Here is a 17,279-nt window from a genome sequence, read left to right on the forward strand (position 1 = left end):
GCTAAAAGCATTTTACTTCTCTAAACGACAAATTATAAATATACATCTGCTCTTGATGCACTTCTGGTTTCTTTCAATCGCATCTAAATATAAAAATAATTTAAAAAAATAATTTGATTAACCTAAAGTGATGAAATATTTACACCCCACAAATACTATGTGTTTGTTCAAATAACTGAAATGTAAAGAAAGACAATTACAGAACAAAGTGTTCACACATGTTCTGACTTTATTCTCAACAAACGCTTTAACCAAGAATTCATGTGACACATCAGATGTGAACCGGTTATCTTGTCTCTAATTTCACGCATTTTATTTTGTCTCCACTAAAATACAAACTCTTTAACAAAAGAGTGCCTGCATAAATATAACAACATGAAGTACTTTGATAAAAACTTTCTTCTATCTTTTCCTCACGGAGCCACTTTTCTTCTCTGACTTTGACTTCTTCACATCTTTTTTTCCTTTTGACAGATTCTCGTAAACGTCCTCCTTGGTTCTGGAAATAATCAAAGAAAAAACGGGGAAGTGATTGCTTCAGACTCAATCCGGTATATTTTTATAAACCAGCCAACATTGATTGGACACAGCTTTGTTAGACGTGAATGGAAGATGCTTGAGAGGTTAATGAACAGAGATTGCTGCATTAGAACTATCTAAACAGACCAAACCAACCATGAATCAATCACTCAAAGCTGGCAGCCAACTGTTCAGAGCTCCAAGTGGGTCAAAGTTTACCGTGTTCTGGGCTGAATTGCTCAGTGTTGTGTGCTATTTTCTTTCTTCCCTAATTGGTTAATTAGAACAGAACTCAGTTCATAGTGGTGTCTGGCCTTAGAGGTCACAAAAAACACTCATATCTTGTTTACTTCTGTTGTCCATTAAAGGGGCACGCCACCATTTTTACACTTGAGGTTCAGTTAACTCGTCATTAGGAGTTAAACCAGTTGTATAATGTTTTCTGTTGCTCTGGAGGGGACTTTCTAAAGTTTGAACAAATAACATGATTGCATATGTTTCAAGTTGCACTATGGGAATTGTAGGATCCAGCCTGCTTTGGAACTTGAGGCATACAGACTAAAATTCAGAATATCTTTGCAGCCGTTGCTTCAATTTTGATCTTGTGAATCATTCACCTTCATGGAAGTGCAGTTCTCGTCCAATAGTACTGCTTTAATGCCCACAAAGAAGTAATGATAACGCTGTGGTTAAACATTCAGGGCTTCACCAAACTTTCACGGCAATCCATCCAATAGTTGTTGAGACATTTCAGTCTGCACCAACGTGGAGGACTGAATTACCGCTGCTTTGCTGGCTCCTTGTTAAGAGCATGGTACTGGTACATACTGGTACTTTGGTGCACTGTGGAAAAAGGCTCTATAGTTTATACATGAATCAGCTTTTAAACCAGGATTAATTTCCCAGCTTCGTTTCTTGTCGTTACTTTCAGTATTCCAGAGATTAAAGCTAGACAACAAACAGGGATTTTTTTTTAAGGAAAAATAATATTTTAAAACTGAATAATTCATCGGCAATGCAGTCCCTAGGATAAAAAACAATGAAACCGAGGTGGCAACTATGCATCCTCCCTCCACCCACAACTCCTTCCCTCTTCAGGATTAGACTCTCTGCTGACATAAGGCTGAAGACGGCGTTTTTGAAAGGAAAGTTGGCTGGCAGTGTGAGATTTAGAGGAGCAGTGAAAATGTATTACCGACATCCAATTCTCACACACGCTTTTTTTTCTCTCTTTTTCATAGACAGACACACGCTCACTCACTTTGAGGCCTTCCTGCTCACTGGTGGGTGTTTAAGGTTCAGATTTCCATACTCCGTCTCGGTTTCCTGGGGAAGAGAGAGATATTCCCGATATGACTTGAGGATTATTTAAAAACAGAGATTAGAGGTCATGCAACTGTTGTTTTATGTTGTTGCAGTTGATTGTTTTCTGTCTCTGGGTCAACGTCCATCTTTCACAAGCCACTCTCTGATAACATATCATTCTGCTGGCATTGACCTAGTCGGCTGTGGTGTTCAAATCAGCAGTCAAAAGTGCAAAGGCCTATTGACATACAGTACATAGGCCTTTGCCTATATCAATCTATATTTCACCCACAAGAAAAGACTAATTCCTTTATCTTCTTGGATTGTTCCTGCCCTTTTGCTCACCATGGAGGCACAGTCTTTGGCCTTGGTGGTCTGTATGTACTCAGATACAGCCAGGTAGATGAACTTGTACTGTGCTTCTGTCTGCACCATCCCAGAGCGCTGCTCTCGCACCATCTGGATGTATTTCGGGATGTCAAGATCACAGTCCTGACCTACAGTGTGAGATATGAAAGCATTGTATGGAGGCAGTATAAAAAAAGGAAAATAAACAGTGCATTTCAAATGTTTTTTTTTTTTTTTTTACTAAATACATATCTAGAGAGCTGATTTCATTCATTTATAATAATAATAAAAAAAAGTTACCTATCGTGTCAATGGTCTGAATTATCATGTCGACCACAACGATCGTGCCTGTTCGACCAATTCCAGCACTGCAGGAATTCACAGAAGAAACAAAAGTTATTCTTTCCATCAATCAAACAACGCTGAACATCATTACCTCGACGAACAAAACTAAAAGTCTGCAGCCATGCCAGCTGCTCTGTGAGGCTGTACTGCATGCTACATATACGCTTGCATGCTAAAATGACAATGCTAACATGTTGATGTTTAGCAGTTTGTAATGTTTACCATGTTCACCATCTTAGTTTAGCATTTGAACATGCTAATATTTGATATTTAGCACAAAATACAGCTGAGCCTGATGGGATTTAAGGGTCGTGTTGTGTTAAAAGAAAGTATGGGACATCTTATTCCTGCTGTGCAGCTTTGTGAACATGCTTGCATACCAAAATACTTACACAAGAGTCATATAATCATTTAAACAACAAGTTTTAAAATAGTACAAGCAGCCTCAGTATCAGCCACATCACACGGGGAAAATTCCATAAGGATAAACTGTCAGTTGACTCAAAACCTGTTCAGCTGTTCAGCTCTTAATCCTAAACACATAATCATTTTAATCATAAAAACCTCTGAGTGTTATCACCCAACTTAAGACAAACTTAGTGCTGTCGTGTTTTTCACAACATTACACCAGAACAGATGTCTTCCACTTTTAAAGTTTGGGTATTTACGTTCTTCCTGACACATAGTGTGACCCGGCAAAACCTCCATCTGGGAAACACATGGCGCTGTCCTGCAAAACCCTCAAATCTCCAAATGCATCATTACGTCTTACAAACGGACCAGTTTAACTGTGTGGGGTTGCGAGGTAAACAAATGAATTAGTGAAAATGATTATTAGTTACAGCCTTGTTATTGCAATCTATGCTGCAATGAATCATCCACCTCCAGAGTTTTGCTTTGATGCAGGTTTCTACTTTGGTAACAACGTCTCAACAATGAGCACCATGAGGCGTTCGGCTCTCCAGCTGTCTATAGTACCTGCAGTGGATGATCATTGGTCCAGCATTAGGATAGTCATTCTGTTTAGAGTTCACTTGACTGAGGAAGCTCAGGACACCACCTGGCTCCAGTGGGACGCCGTGGTCAGGCCAGATCATGTACTGGTAGTGCCAGATGGTACGAGAATTACTTGGCTGGGAACGAGACAAAATGATGAGATTAAGATGATAAAATCCTTTATATTAGCGTAGCACACATATACAGCGATGAGTGAGTGCAGTGAGGTCAGAGGTTGGTGTTTAGAGGTTACCTCGTCCACAGGAGCGATCTCCAAAACTCGGATTTTGTAGTCAGTAGCTTCTCTCTCTGAATTACAGGTCACCACGTACGGACCCACCTCCTTGGAGCACTCATGGGCGGGCCAGTATGGCACACATTTATTCTGCACAAAAATAAACAATAAATCAAGTAAATTCTAACTTTATCTGCAAGAAAACTTTGCAGCTTTTTTTCAAGTTCAAATTTTCTTTTATTTGACCTTTGGATTTGAATCTCTCGCACTTAAAAGTATATCATTTTTTTCATATCTCAGGAACGTTTTGTATATTAATATAATCACTAAGTTCACCAGAGTCAATTCCTTTTTCATGCTTTCAGTAATTTCAAGAAGAAAGAAGCACACACTTAAAGACTTTTCACGCTTTCTGTTTTGAAACTGACCCGCCCTTTCTCGACCTCTCTTGTTGTCATCACGATCACCCTCGTGTTCTCCTGCCACACCATCTGCCAGAAATCGTTGACAGTTGTTGCCAGGCACCCCTGGGTGGCGATGTAACGTTTCTGATCTCCGGACTCCCACAGCTTGTTCTACAAACACACAAGGAACCGAACGCTGCTCAATAAACAAACATCAACCTTAAAAACTAAAAGAAGAGAATATCTGACAGTTTTCTATGTCGTGTTTTTGTCCTCTTGTGTTGTTGTCACTATGAGGCCAGAGACTTTGGAGACTTACTGTCACGTAGTTGGCGTTGATGTAATCTGAACCCACAACATCAGGATCCCTGTCCTGCAGGCTGACTCTGGTGTCATTGACTTGTGAGAACAAGTGGACAGAGTGAAGAAACGGTGGGAGAACAAGAACATTTGGTTAATGTCAAAATGTGTTATAAGATTTGGTTAATTTTAAAAAGTAATGATACTCAGAGGATTTAAAAACTCACAGGGAAGAATATTCTTGTATCTGTTTTTGCTCTTATTTTCAGGCCTCTGGCCCTCCTCTCTGCTCTTTTTCACCTTTGCCTCAAACTTTTGAAGAGCCTTTTGGGAGAGAGAGAGATGACTGTGATACTTTCTGTGTCTCAAATTCATACTACATACTACACAGAATGTGTTACAAACTAATAGTGACAGTGTACATCTTTTGATGTTAGTATACAAGTAATTTAACAGTATTTCATTAAAAAAAGTCAATCAAACTTTGACTTTGTAGTGAAACTACTGATAGAGGTGATCAATTAATCAATTAAAACCTTCTTTTTGCAAAAAAAATACCAAATGTTCCCAAATTCCAACTTCCTGATTGTGAGGATTTGTTTCTTTTCTCTTTTAAGTTTTATATCATTAATAGAATATCTTTGGGTTGTGGACAATTGCAGGACAAAATGAGCAATTTAAAGATGTCCCCTTGGGCTCTGGGACATTGTGATTAGTATTTTTCCCAATTTTCTGACATTTTATGGACCAAACAATTGAGGAACTAATTATCAGATAAGCCAGTAATGGAACTATTCATCAGTTGCAGCCTAAGCCACCACCACCTGCAATTTATTTGATTTAAATTAGCTTTTTAAAGTAGCTTTTCCATTTCATTTCACTCAAAAGTCAAGTGTGTTTTTTTGTGTTAGTGAGTGTTTTCAGTAAAATGAATATGGTCACCCTTCAAGTACACCTCATACTCAAATCCTGCTATGAGTTATCATGTAATATGGCATTGGGACCACAGGATGGTAGTATAACACCTCTAGTTCTGCCGCACAGTAAGGAACTCTTGAGATTAATTTGTAATAAGACCACTGATGTATAATTGACTTCTTTCCACTTTAGAAAAACCCTGTGGTTTCACGATAAGAAACAGTCACGGTGAACATAACCGAGGCCGGGTCAGATCTTACATCAAACTCCTCCCAGAAGCCCGCCTTGGTCTTCTCTCCCTCGCCCTCCTCTTGCTGCTGCTGTGTGGTCAGGTCCAGCTGTTTCACTCTGCTGTCGATGTCTGCTGCATTCACTCTGGTGGAGTAATACGGCTGCAGAGGAGAGAGGGAGGGTGTGAGAGAGAGAGAGAGAGAGAGAGAGAAAAAAAATATGAGCCAATTCAACGCATTACACAACATCAGTCGATAAGGCCACATTAAGACCAAGCTGTGAGTAATATTTCCTTCTGTGGGCTGTGCTGTTCATCTTCTATAATAATTCACGAAGACCTGTTTCTGTTTTTTCACAGCTCACTGACATTCAACTTGTTGAATTTGTCCCACAAAGATAAATTAGGACATGTTACAAATGATTTGATCTGTATCATTTTGATGTGAAACAGTTGGGTTCACCTGCTTGAGATGCACCCAGTTCCCAGAGACCTCCTCGATGCCTTTGCGTTTGTAGTAATCCACCAGGTCTGTCAGCGTGTCGAACATCTCTGAACCCCCCACTGTGTACCTGTCATTCTGAACACAAAACACCAAAACATACAACTCATCAGTCTGGATAAGCACACGAACAGAGAGGTTGTGCCAAAATTATCTGATGTAAAAATAAAGCATCAAGTTTCAAAAGAGAAGCATCAAAATTAAAACAAGGGCACTTTAATAGAAGATGGTGAACAAGTAATTGTCTGAACACAATAATTTGTACATTTCCTCTAATCAAAATGGAAATCAATAGAATTAAAGAAAATAACATAATAGCCCCCAAAGAGTCGTCTTTTTGGAACAAAGACTCAAAGTATATTATGTGCAAAAGGCTGTTTTATGGTTGATTGCTTTCCAACTTCAATAGAATAACTTAAATGAATGTATTTTGTGTAAAACACATAAATGTATACTGATGTAGCCTTTTCACTGGTACAAGCAGCAGTTAACAGGCTCTGTTGAGACGAGTACCGTCAGGAAACTGACCGGATCGGCCACGTGTTCAAGAAAAGGCCCTTGTGACCCTTCCACTAATCTCGCATTAATCTTTTGCACCTCAGTGGTGCATAAAAACAAGGCTTCCATTTGAATGAGGCCTGGACAGAGTTTTCTGTATGAGGTGAACCACCGCTAAAAATAAAATGCAAAAGCCCTGGTGATGACGGAAAGACACTATCTATGAAAATGAGTTCAAGAGAAAGGCGTGTGACCTGTTGCTATACTGTGAATATCACGAGCAGCTGTTTACACTGAGTGTATCAACACCAGGATACAGTTCTTGGTTTCACGTATTTTTTGTGAGAACAACTGTTGTGAAACAGCTTAAGTAAAACTGTGCCTGACATTTATGAACAATTGCAGAGTTGAAATATGAGTAACAGTCTTTTATTGCCTAAGCCAGGGAAAACGAGATCGATTTGAAAGTGCATTACACAACTATGGGAATACCCCAACATATTCTACATAATGTGAATCTGTTTCAGGGACTCCTACTTCTGTATATTCAAAGCAGAAGACTGACCAAGAACAAACCCTAGTTTTATGCACCAATGGTGGTACCATGATCATACACTGAAACAAACACACACACACACACACACACACACACATGGACAGACGCCCACCTGACACATTATCTTGATGTGGGAGACCCTCTTTCCTCCAGTTTTGCCCTTCTCGTCCGTCAGAACGGACAGGACAAAGTCTCCGGGTTTGGACAGCGACTCTCTGACCAGGAAGATCCCGGACTCTTCTCGAGCACAGAGCAGCTTCTCTGCATTGGGTCCAGACAGGTGGCCGTGGTACCACCTGAGAGAAAAAAACGTTCAGATCGTGTGCACATTTCTAAAAGATATTCATGCCCTGAGCTACATTTGAGTTTGTGGCGATGGTTCACTGCTACGACTTGCAAAAAGACACCTTCTGTCTCATGCAGTTAGTTTACTACTAATTGCAAATTCTTGAGAAAATGTTCTTTTGGCTCGACATTTTGCACGAAGCAATTGAACAAGGAACATCCTCCTCCTTGTGTGAGCAGAGCACCGTTAGCGCTGTGACTGTGAATTACATGTATAAGTCTATTCAAGGCTAAGCGGTTGTCAGACACTCACTGATGTGGTACACTGGACCCTGGAGCTCACTATACAGTGAGCAGAAATAGAAAGCCGCAACAAAATCAGGTGTATTGTTAAAAACAGCATGTACAGATGTTGTTGCAATATACAGTATTTCTGTCCACCACTTTGTGTGTGTGTGTGTGTGTGTGTGTGTGTGTGTGTGTGTGTGTGTGTGTGGGTGCGTGTGCGTGTTTTATGTGTTTTTGTGCAGCGTGTGAATTAGTGAAGGCACACTCGGCCGCGTTGGGTTGTGAATTAATTTTAGGCACTGTTCTCGATTTCTACTTCTAAACTTCCTGCTTTGCGGTCGGAAAATTTCTGATGACAGATTTCATGGCTGAAGAGGACAAAGTATTTATAGCCCCCCCCCCCCCAACCGCAGATACTCCCCATGCACACACCTCCCCTCCCTGTGTCTGCTCTCTGTATGCCTTTTTGCACACCTTTTAATGATTTAGTTCTTTGACTAACTCATCAAATTACAGTGTACACATCTACAGAAACTGAAATTAGACTGTGGTTCTTAATTACAGCAGGTTGCATGAAGCACTTGCAGCAAAAAAAGAGTGGTGTCTGTGCAGTTTTGCAGAAGCTAAAGAACAGACTGTCCAGGGGAATAGTTGATGGAGTAGCTACTGCAGAGAGGACGACAGTAGACCAACATGCAAACATGTCAGCCAGGTTTGTTCCACCTATAACCGTGATTAATGCCAACAATATTTATCACCATATTTATCCTCTTTTCTGAGAATTGATAAGCCGCCAGTGCTCGATACATGAGAGCTAACATAACGGGGGACCTGCTGAGGTGTGTGTGCAATCACGTTTGGAGATGGAGATTGGGTGAGATGAGGAAGACAGCGAGCGAGCAACAACATGATGGAGTGTGCAATAGAGGAAGACACGTAGGGTCTGGCCATTGCTTTCAAAACTGTGTCAAAACCTAAAGTTTCCAACCGCAGCAACAAAAGGGAAGTTAGACAACTGACAGAAAGAGAAGGATGAGGGGGGGCAGAGGGCAGAGCTTCCAGCTAGGGTGTAAAAAGACACACACACACACCATAGAAAGTAGTGTCCTAATTGACTCATAGAAGGAGTGCAACTGTATGAGTTTATACTAGTTGGATACTTTAAGAAGACAACAGTTGCAAAATGTTTCCAGCTGGAAGAAAGCTCCATCAATAACCAAACATCACCTCCAGCAAATTAGGATAAAAACTCAAATATGAAGTCTTATTTTTTTTTTACGTGCATTTGATGAACAGTAAACAGAATGATACTTGTATCTTGTTTTTGGCAGCGACCTGGCGGGGTCTTTGATGTGGTCGGCTTTGCATGCAAACACAGACGTTAGAAAATACCTGTAAAATGATCTAACAGCTATATTTAGCAAACAGAGATTCTTGCAAGTTAATGACAGCGACTATCAGTAAAAAGAAAAGTTAATAAAGTAGCAATACTACAACAGCAATATGTATCGTTGCAAATGCAAGCCCTGTATTCAAAAGCATACTTTTAGGTCAAATTAAAGTCTTAATCAAAACTACATTGTGCGGAGTCATTTATGTCAGTAACTCTTTACATATGTTGAGTAAAAAATGTCTATATTCTGTTCTGGGAATTGTAATGCTTCCAGACTATTTGATAAATAACATAATCTTTATACTGAAAAGGTTTTCTAAAACTATAAACAGTGTTAAAAACAGCAAGGCTGTTTCTGTGAAGTTCAACATAATACAGATAAACGAGTCTGCCCAACAACAGAATATGTTTTACTCGTTTATCTAATGCTGAACGTAAAATCTTAATCTGCAAAGCAACCAGTAACTACAGCCGATGGATTCAGAAAATGCATTGATATAAAAAGCAAAAAGGTTCCCCGTGGTTGCATAAACTGGTCTCTCTGATCACAGTTTATATCCAATCATGAATTAGAATACAATTGAATAGAATAGAATAGAATCGAATAGAATTGAATTGAATTGAATTGAATTGAATTGAATTGAATTGAATTGAATAGATTGCAGGTTTGTTTTCAATTCATTGATGATCTTTAACATAAGTTACACAAAGCCTTTGAATCACTGATTGCAAAGACGAATAATCACTAATGACATTTTTATGAAATTTTCAATTTGCATAAAGGACAAAAAATAGTAAGAGATTTTCCTACACATTTTTTTTATTGAAAGTATGCTGCTCTGTTTTTTGTTATATTCATATTATTTTAAATTTTTTCAGTTTATTTGTTGGTCTACCTTTATCAGGTTTAGCTAGTTTTATGCGTTTGTTCTGTTATCTGTATTTCAATGATTTTGTGTTGCATTAGATTATTTATGTGCTGGAAAAACGCCCCCTCCACCCAAAGAAGCTAAATTACTTCACTTGAATCGTTTGCATAAACATAGATTTGGGATTTTTCAATAAGGGAGAAATAGAAGATGTAATTTTAGGAAACTCAACTTATCAGACACCAATATATATTTGTATATGTCTTTAAACATGTTTAGATAGAAACTTTAGTTTAAAAATAACTTGACTTAGAACAGGAATGTATGAGAGTTTATGTATACCGTCTGACAAAATGGACAATTGTGCATAAGTAATGACTTTGAGTATGTGTACTTTGCTGTTTCACCACCTCTGATAAAGTCGACCTGATCATGATCCAATAGCCGCAGCAGCAGCGAGGCAGCTGTAGGAATGAAGTCTCAACAGCGGTGGGCTCTTTTTGTCTGCAGTGTGGGTGTCTTTTTCACTGACTTACATTCCGACAAAGATGCTATCAAACCAAAATGTATCATTCAAAAGCTTCAGAGGCTTCAAGTAAAACACCTTCACCCCAGAGGAAAATATTTAAACCTCATGGAATATCAAACCTACAAAGGACACTAATCATGCTCAATCAACAACTGTTGAAGGAAATAATGCTCGTCACAGTTGACTATTATTAACTACTTAACCACCTAACCAAACACTATAACACTTAACCTGAGACTGTAGGTGGAGGCAGCTCAGAGAAGCCGGTGACTGTGGGTCACATTAACCCAAAGGGGGTTCAACAGTGGCAAGTAAACATGCACAGACCTCTCTGTGGTGGGGTCAGAGCAGTTGAGGGGGTATTTGAGCTCGATGACGGTGCCGTCCTTGTCCTGCAGGATGCCGTTCTCAGCCGTGTAGTGCTCCACCAGCTCTGACAGGTTGGCAAACTTCTCCCCGCCATACAGGTCGTAGTAGTCTCCTGTGTTCTGGATCCGGATGTGGGTCACCATCTCGCCCACCCTGAGGGGATAAAACAGTCGAGTTTACGTCGAACGTCAACGTCGTTTCCTCGACAAAAAACATCTTGATGACGGAAAAGAGAACATCTCCATCTCAGGAGGTTTTAAGTGTGAAAGTTAAAACTGCACAATAATATTTCTTCAACAACAATCAAAATTACTACAAATGTTTTGGTGCTTGGCCACAAATCAGATAACACATTGTACTACTGTATATGTACTACAGTATGTTCTGTATATAGTATCTATGTTAAACTATGACACGTACATTTGAACTTTCCGTATTTGCACTCTGTGTTCGCTGTCATCATGCAAAGACTGCAGCTGTAGTTCTCTGACTGCCGAATAATAATAATACTTTGAATTTGGAGTTTCCTCTAGTTAGTTAAGACCAGGAATCTAAGTTTTGATGTACGTAGTTTTTTGGTAAATAATTTGATTTGGAGAAATGTCAATGCCAATGTCATTACACACACATCACATTCGTGCAGTTTAAAGGCTCCAGTCCACCTGATAGATTTGTTTTTGGGACGCAAGATGAACTCGTGAAAACGAGAACATGTAAAAACTTCTCAAAAACAGAAAAGCCCCGATGTGTTTGTCGGTGTTGTACATTCACTGATGTGGTCAATAATTCAGAAAATATGCAATTTAATATAAATATTTACAACTACAGACTGCTGCACTGTATGATCAATAAGTTAATGATCTGATATGTTCAAGTTTTTAGAGTTACCCAATCAACAGCTACGCTGCGGTCTTCCTTAAAGTCCCGAACAGAGATATTAACACAGGAACAGCAATCCTCACATTATACTGTGTAAACCCAAATATCTCTGTGAAAAGCTCTTGAGTTACTCAGCTTAACATAACTGCATCAGTACAGATTCAATATATTTTACAAATCGAAACATTTACCTCTTTGATATACAGACTGCAGTACCGTGATCGGTATACAACCAGATGTTAAACATCATTACATCAATTAAACCTCATGAACAAACATGGAAACGTGTTATCAGTCAATGAGCAAATGTTGGTTTAGAGCTACGCACTGTGTGTCACGTGTTGTTTCGTTTATCACATTTAACTGTATGTGAATCAATTGATTTGATATGTCGTTATTTTTCGTAATGAACATTATCTTTATTCTGGTAGAATTCTATTGGCATTTTTAAGTAATGTCCATTAAAATGGCACAAATTATTTGATTCATTTGTAAACGTATTTTTTTATTCTTACTTGAACAACCACATCAACTAAATCTTAGAACTGGCACTTATTGCATTCGTTTGTTTCTGCACTGTACGTTGGCTCTGGTTTCTGCTCTTAGACGCTTGTTTGAAGAAAGGAGATGCACTTACGAATTCTGGTGACCAGTTGTTCTCTCAAAAACCGATGTTGAATACACTTATTGTGAGTCGCTTTGGATAAAAGCATCTGCTAAATGACTGTAATGTAATGTAATGTAATGATAAATAATAAAAGCATCAACAATAATCTGCACCGACACATTTATAAACGCAAACTGTGATTTTATCGAACCTAAAACGTTCAGGGAAACGTTTCCGTCTACACAGAGTAGGAATATTCTCATGTCCAGCATATCATAGTTGTGCAACAGTATTTTAACAGTATTTTAGTATTTTAAGTTTAAAGGCAGCGGATTACTTTAGTAGGTAAATAAAAAAGCAGTAAAGGTATGAGTCCAGTGCCTCCTTAACTGATGTATACATGTTATGCAGCAATTGACCAGGTTCTATAAGAACAAAATGTATTGTTGTTTTTGTTCTTTAAGGTTTGCTAAGTGGAGGACACACGTGGTTGAGCTTAGGGCACAATTTTAAAGGACAGGAAAGTAAGGTTTCTTCTCAGCTGTGGAGATAGAAATGTAAAAGAGAGATTCGACTTTATTACCTGACAGACAGGGAGAAATCTCCTACGTTTTTCTTGCTGGGTCGAGCCAAAAAGCTGCCATGACTGCCCCGAGTCTTCAGGCGATCCTCGGCCTGAAAGCCTGTGATGTCTCTGTGGAACCACCTGCATCAACACACATGTATCCAAAGTAGAAATATGCTCAGTATGAATATAACTGCACTTAAAACACACAAAGATAGGACTTGTATCTGATCAATATTAACACGTACGCCTTTATTAGCGCAAAAATCCACGTTAACAAAAAGTTTATTTCCTCACAAAGTTCTGTATTGAAACACAATAAGCACAAAGTTATTTTAGAGAGAAAACTACTAAATTATTGTTCAAGAAATCAAATTTTATCTGGTTTATTAATAAATCTCCACCGGTTTCAGCACAATCTTGTCTAGTTATAAAATCATTAACCCGTAAGGAAAAAAGAACCCCTTTTCAGAATACAATACTGCGATAACATACCGTACATCTGCACTACTATAACCCGAACAATCTGGTGAAGCTCCGGCTTGAAAGCCTATGAACAACACTGGGGACTTCAGTTACTCAATGTAACATCATTGCAACAGCTCGGACCAAATACCTACCATTTTATCATTTCCTGGAGCTCTTTGAGGGTGGAAAAAGCCTGTTTAGGTCAAGTTCGGCTAACAGCCTCTGAACTAAAGACCTCTTTGGCTTGACATTTGAAGGAGTCACCAAAATGTTCAATTCTCATTTCAATCGCTTTCCTGAAACTGAACCTGCCGCTTTTATCTAGTTGTTAAAACATTTCAAGTTTTCCTCACCGTTTCAGGGTTAAAACGTACAAAATAAAACTTGTAATGCTGCAGAATACAACTTTTTGAAGTGTAGAACCCTGTGCATGCACAATCAGATTGTGTTTGCACTTGAATATGTGTTTTCCCTTCAGCTTTTTGTTATCAAAAATAACAACTTTTATACAGCAAGTGGGTTAAAGAGAACACACAGAAGGAAAAGACCCATCAACTCAAGTTAAAGTCAACATCATAAAGAACCTTTAAAGAGCTTGAATCTTCAGGATACAAAAAAAAAGTATTTCTCACTCAACCACTGAACTAAAACATCCTTTATGACACACTTTCTTTAGGCAAACAGACACAATGCATCAGCAATCACATGATAGAGGAACAGAGCAGGACGGGTCGACAGCTGGGGAAAGAAAGAGAAGGAGGAATGGAAACAGAGAAGTTGTCATCACGGCTTGCACGAAACACAGAGAACACGACCAGAGCCGACTAACGGAGCATTATATCGTTCGGCGGGGGGGCTTGACTCACCGAACCATGTTGCCTCTTCGCTTCTTCTGGGACCAAAAGAGAAGGAGAGTGATAGGTGAGAGAGTCACTTGTACCTGCACATGTGCAGCCTCACAAGCGTAAGGATGTATTTGTCTATTTTTATCTATAACTCTAAAGAAACACCCAGTTCCTCAATACTTCCTCACTACACAGCAGCACGCTAAACAGAAGGAAACTTTCATTCTCGTGATTTTTGCTCTTTTAAACACATACTCTACACTATCCGACACTAAAATATCACACATATCAACTCTATCTCGCTGTATCACACTCACAAAACAACCCTCAAACTCCCCGCGCTCTCCTCCTCCTCTCCTTCTACGCTTCCCTCCACTCAGTCCTCTTTCCTATGCAACCCCTCTCCGTCCCAAAAGGAAAGCAGGTGAACACTTACTCTTCTCAGCGTCCTCTGAAAACAACTGACACTCGCCGAGACGCCTAGACTGTATACGTCTCTCTCCCCTCCTCTCTGCGTCGTTCTCTCTCTCGCTCTCCCCTTCCTTCCTTTTTACATCTCCTTTCACAAAATAGTGAAAGCAAGACAGGAACCAAAATAGCTGACAGGCCTGAATTCCTCCAACAGATAGAGGCGGGTTTTTTTTGTTTGTTAATATAGACGACCACAACAAAAACACATCATAAATAGCACAGTAGGTTTGAACTCTGATGCCCCATCGTTTAGTTTTCTGTGCAGATCTCGACGACGAACGCAGAAAGGATGATACGAACTGTTCCATTCACAGGTGGGTCATGAGCGAGAGTGCCTGTCCAGTAATTCCACCTTTGTTACAGGAACAAACAATCCACAACATATAAAGTTTGAGCCTCTTGTGAAAAAGCCCACATGTTGTCTCTCAGTCAGACATTTGCAGAGCTTTTTCCGTCTGCCTGCCCACCTGTCTGCTACCACTGTTGTCTGTTTGTTCTTTACTTCCAGGTGTGTGTGTGTGTGTCTGTCACTGACAAAGGTCAGAGTGACAGAACACTTCCTTATTTGTAGTTTAACCTTCCCCCCTCCACATGTATCTGTGTGTGTGTGTGTGTGTGTGTGTGTGTGTGCGCGCGTGTGTGTGTGAGCTGTTTTCAGCTAGTAAAGCATTTGCAACTGTGAACTCCAAAAAAACTACAGCCGAGTGGCATGAAGCAGATCACCTTCAGCCATGCGTTTCATTGTTTTTGCCCCTGGTATCTCAAAACGCATGTAGAGGCTTGCAAGAGACACTAGTTTCCATATAATGCAACACAAACTGCACCACAAGGGAGGCTTGTTAATTAACCAAATGTCACAAACACACAAACTAACATTTTACAACCTGTGGAACAAACATTTCACTTGCAAATCATATTGACCTACAAGAGGTTTGAAAGGGCGTAGAAGTAGAACAAAAACATGTAAAGCTGATCACAACACTGTTTGAGCAAAAAGCAAAAACCTATGAATAAGTGGAAGAACATACACTATATACAGCATACTGTAGCCCCACCCACCACACACACACACACACGCTGCAGGTGTCGTTGGTCGTGGTTAACGCCAGCTATTGCAGTTTGCATTATCCTCCTCACAGATTCTTGTTTATCCGTTGATGCTGGTTTGGCTTCTGTTCCCTTCTGACACGACGGAGCGTCACTTCTCAGGCTGCAGAATAAACGCAGCAATGTGGCAAATGACGCACATACTTTTTTTTTTTTTTTCCTCACAGCCTCAGAGTGTCAACAAAGACAACAAATATGTCACATGCATCCGACTGTTGCATGCAAGGCATCCGATTGTGTCTGTTCAGAGGAAATTACTGTACATGCTGTTCCATTCCTGCCCTTCCTCTGTGTAAATTATTAACACTGTTGAAACAATTAGTCAATAAATCCTCATTTTCCTCCTCCTTGAATGTGAGGATTTGCCGTTCTCTCCGTTTTTAGATTTTTCTATCTAAATACCAACAATTCAAGGATCTCACTTGGACTCTGGGAAATAGTGAAAGCCATTTTTCACTATTTTCTGGTTATCTGGGCTGCACATCTTCAAAATGTTTTGAACACAGTCGTTTGGCTCGTTTAAGGGTCGGCAGTATCACCGTGAAACTTTTAGGATTTGTCAACCATCGGAAATCTTTCCACCATGGCAGCTATCCCGATAGTATTTCTCAGTGTGTTGTGTGTTAATCCATGTGGGCAACGGTGAAAGTGAATGCAGACGACTGTTTTTTTGGCATTATTAGATTTAAACATAAAACATTTTTTTTTTTTTATTATATCATGATATATAGATGTATTGCAATATAAAATACTGTGATAGAGGATTTTAGTCATATCACACACTTATCTTAACAATGGACACAATTTATTAAATATTAAATAGAATCGATATTAAACCTGTTTCTAGAGAAAACACAGATACCAACAGACAATCATCAACAAAATTATCTTTGGTGCAGAGTTGGTACCACTAGTGTTAAATAAGTACTACAGCAGCACAAGCCAAATAAAGACCAAAACATAACAAAGACTGGAGGCAAGAGTTGAAGTTGAAATACACGTCACAGGAAGTTTTTAGATTAGGAAAATATGAGACACTCACCTACAAGACATTTCAGGGACTCTTGCAGTGCGGACTCACTGGCAGTCTGGGCTCAATCCAGTCTCTCCTCTGTGCTGTTGTCTGTGATGTACATCTCTCCTTCCAAACACAGTAAAACTCACAGAGAGTCAGGTTACAGTTTAGGTTAGCGCCCCATGTTCTTACTTTGTGTTCACTTTTGCCCAGCCTCCGACTCTCTCATGATAAGACTATCAGGCATCAGTACCAGCCCAGCCAATCCTCCCGCCCTGTAATTTACTCTAATTTTCTAAATTACCCAGCCATCTAGAGGAGGAAAATGGGCTTTTTTCCGGTCCCCCTTCTTTGCCCTTGCTCTTCCTCTCACCACCTCCTCTATGTGCAAATGCTCTCCTGCTTTTCCACATCTCCTGCAAACCAACATTTGC

At 39.6% G+C, this 17,279-nt stretch overlaps 1 protein-coding gene across 3 annotated transcripts; it reads right to left on the bottom strand.

Moving 5' to 3' along the window:
• Window positions 1–206: 206 nt before the first annotated feature.
• Window positions 207–17,036, bottom strand: ptpn6 (protein tyrosine phosphatase non-receptor type 6). 3 transcript variants are annotated; one of them, XM_031852735.1, is made up of 16 exons: window positions 14,689–15,256; window positions 14,274–14,296; window positions 12,958–13,080; window positions 10,847–11,041; window positions 7,268–7,451; window positions 6,063–6,179; window positions 5,631–5,762; window positions 4,680–4,776; window positions 4,472–4,551; window positions 4,177–4,323; window positions 3,767–3,898; window positions 3,496–3,650; window positions 2,473–2,540; window positions 2,170–2,321; window positions 1,781–1,845; window positions 207–499 (listed from the first exon to the last, which is right to left on the bottom strand). In XM_031852735.1, exons 2-16 carry the CDS (start codon window positions 14,279–14,281, stop codon window positions 403–405), a joined length of 1,752 nt encoding a protein of 583 aa, XP_031708595.1. In that variant the 5' UTR covers window positions 14,282–14,296; window positions 14,689–15,256; the 3' UTR covers window positions 207–402. The 3 variants fall into 3 exon arrangements, with proteins under 3 accessions (XP_031708595.1, XP_031708594.1, XP_031708593.1); XM_031852734.1 differs by having other exon boundaries at window positions 14,274–14,299; XM_031852733.1 differs by lacking the exons at window positions 14,274–14,296; window positions 14,689–15,256 and adding an exon at window positions 16,873–17,036.
• Window positions 17,037–17,279: the final 243 nt, after the last annotated feature.

Source organism: Anarrhichthys ocellatus, unplaced genomic scaffold, assembly GCF_004355925.1.
Source record: "Anarrhichthys ocellatus isolate YVR2014 unplaced genomic scaffold, GSC_Weel_1.0 scaffold13, whole genome shotgun sequence".
NCBI classification, from domain to species: domain Eukaryota; kingdom Metazoa; phylum Chordata; class Actinopteri; order Perciformes; family Anarhichadidae; genus Anarrhichthys; species Anarrhichthys ocellatus.

Excerpts from the sequence above, each read along its gene's own strand:
- ptpn6 (XM_031852733.1), bottom strand. Across the intron at positions 2,322-2,472 it reads TCAGACCATTGACACGATAG|GTCAGGACTGTGATCTTGAC; the intron begins GTAACTTTTTTT and ends CTCACACTGTAG. Across the intron at positions 1,846-2,169 it reads CCAAAGACTGTGCCTCCATG|GAAACCGAGACGGAGTATGG; the intron begins GTGAGCAAAAGG and ends TCTCTTCCCCAG.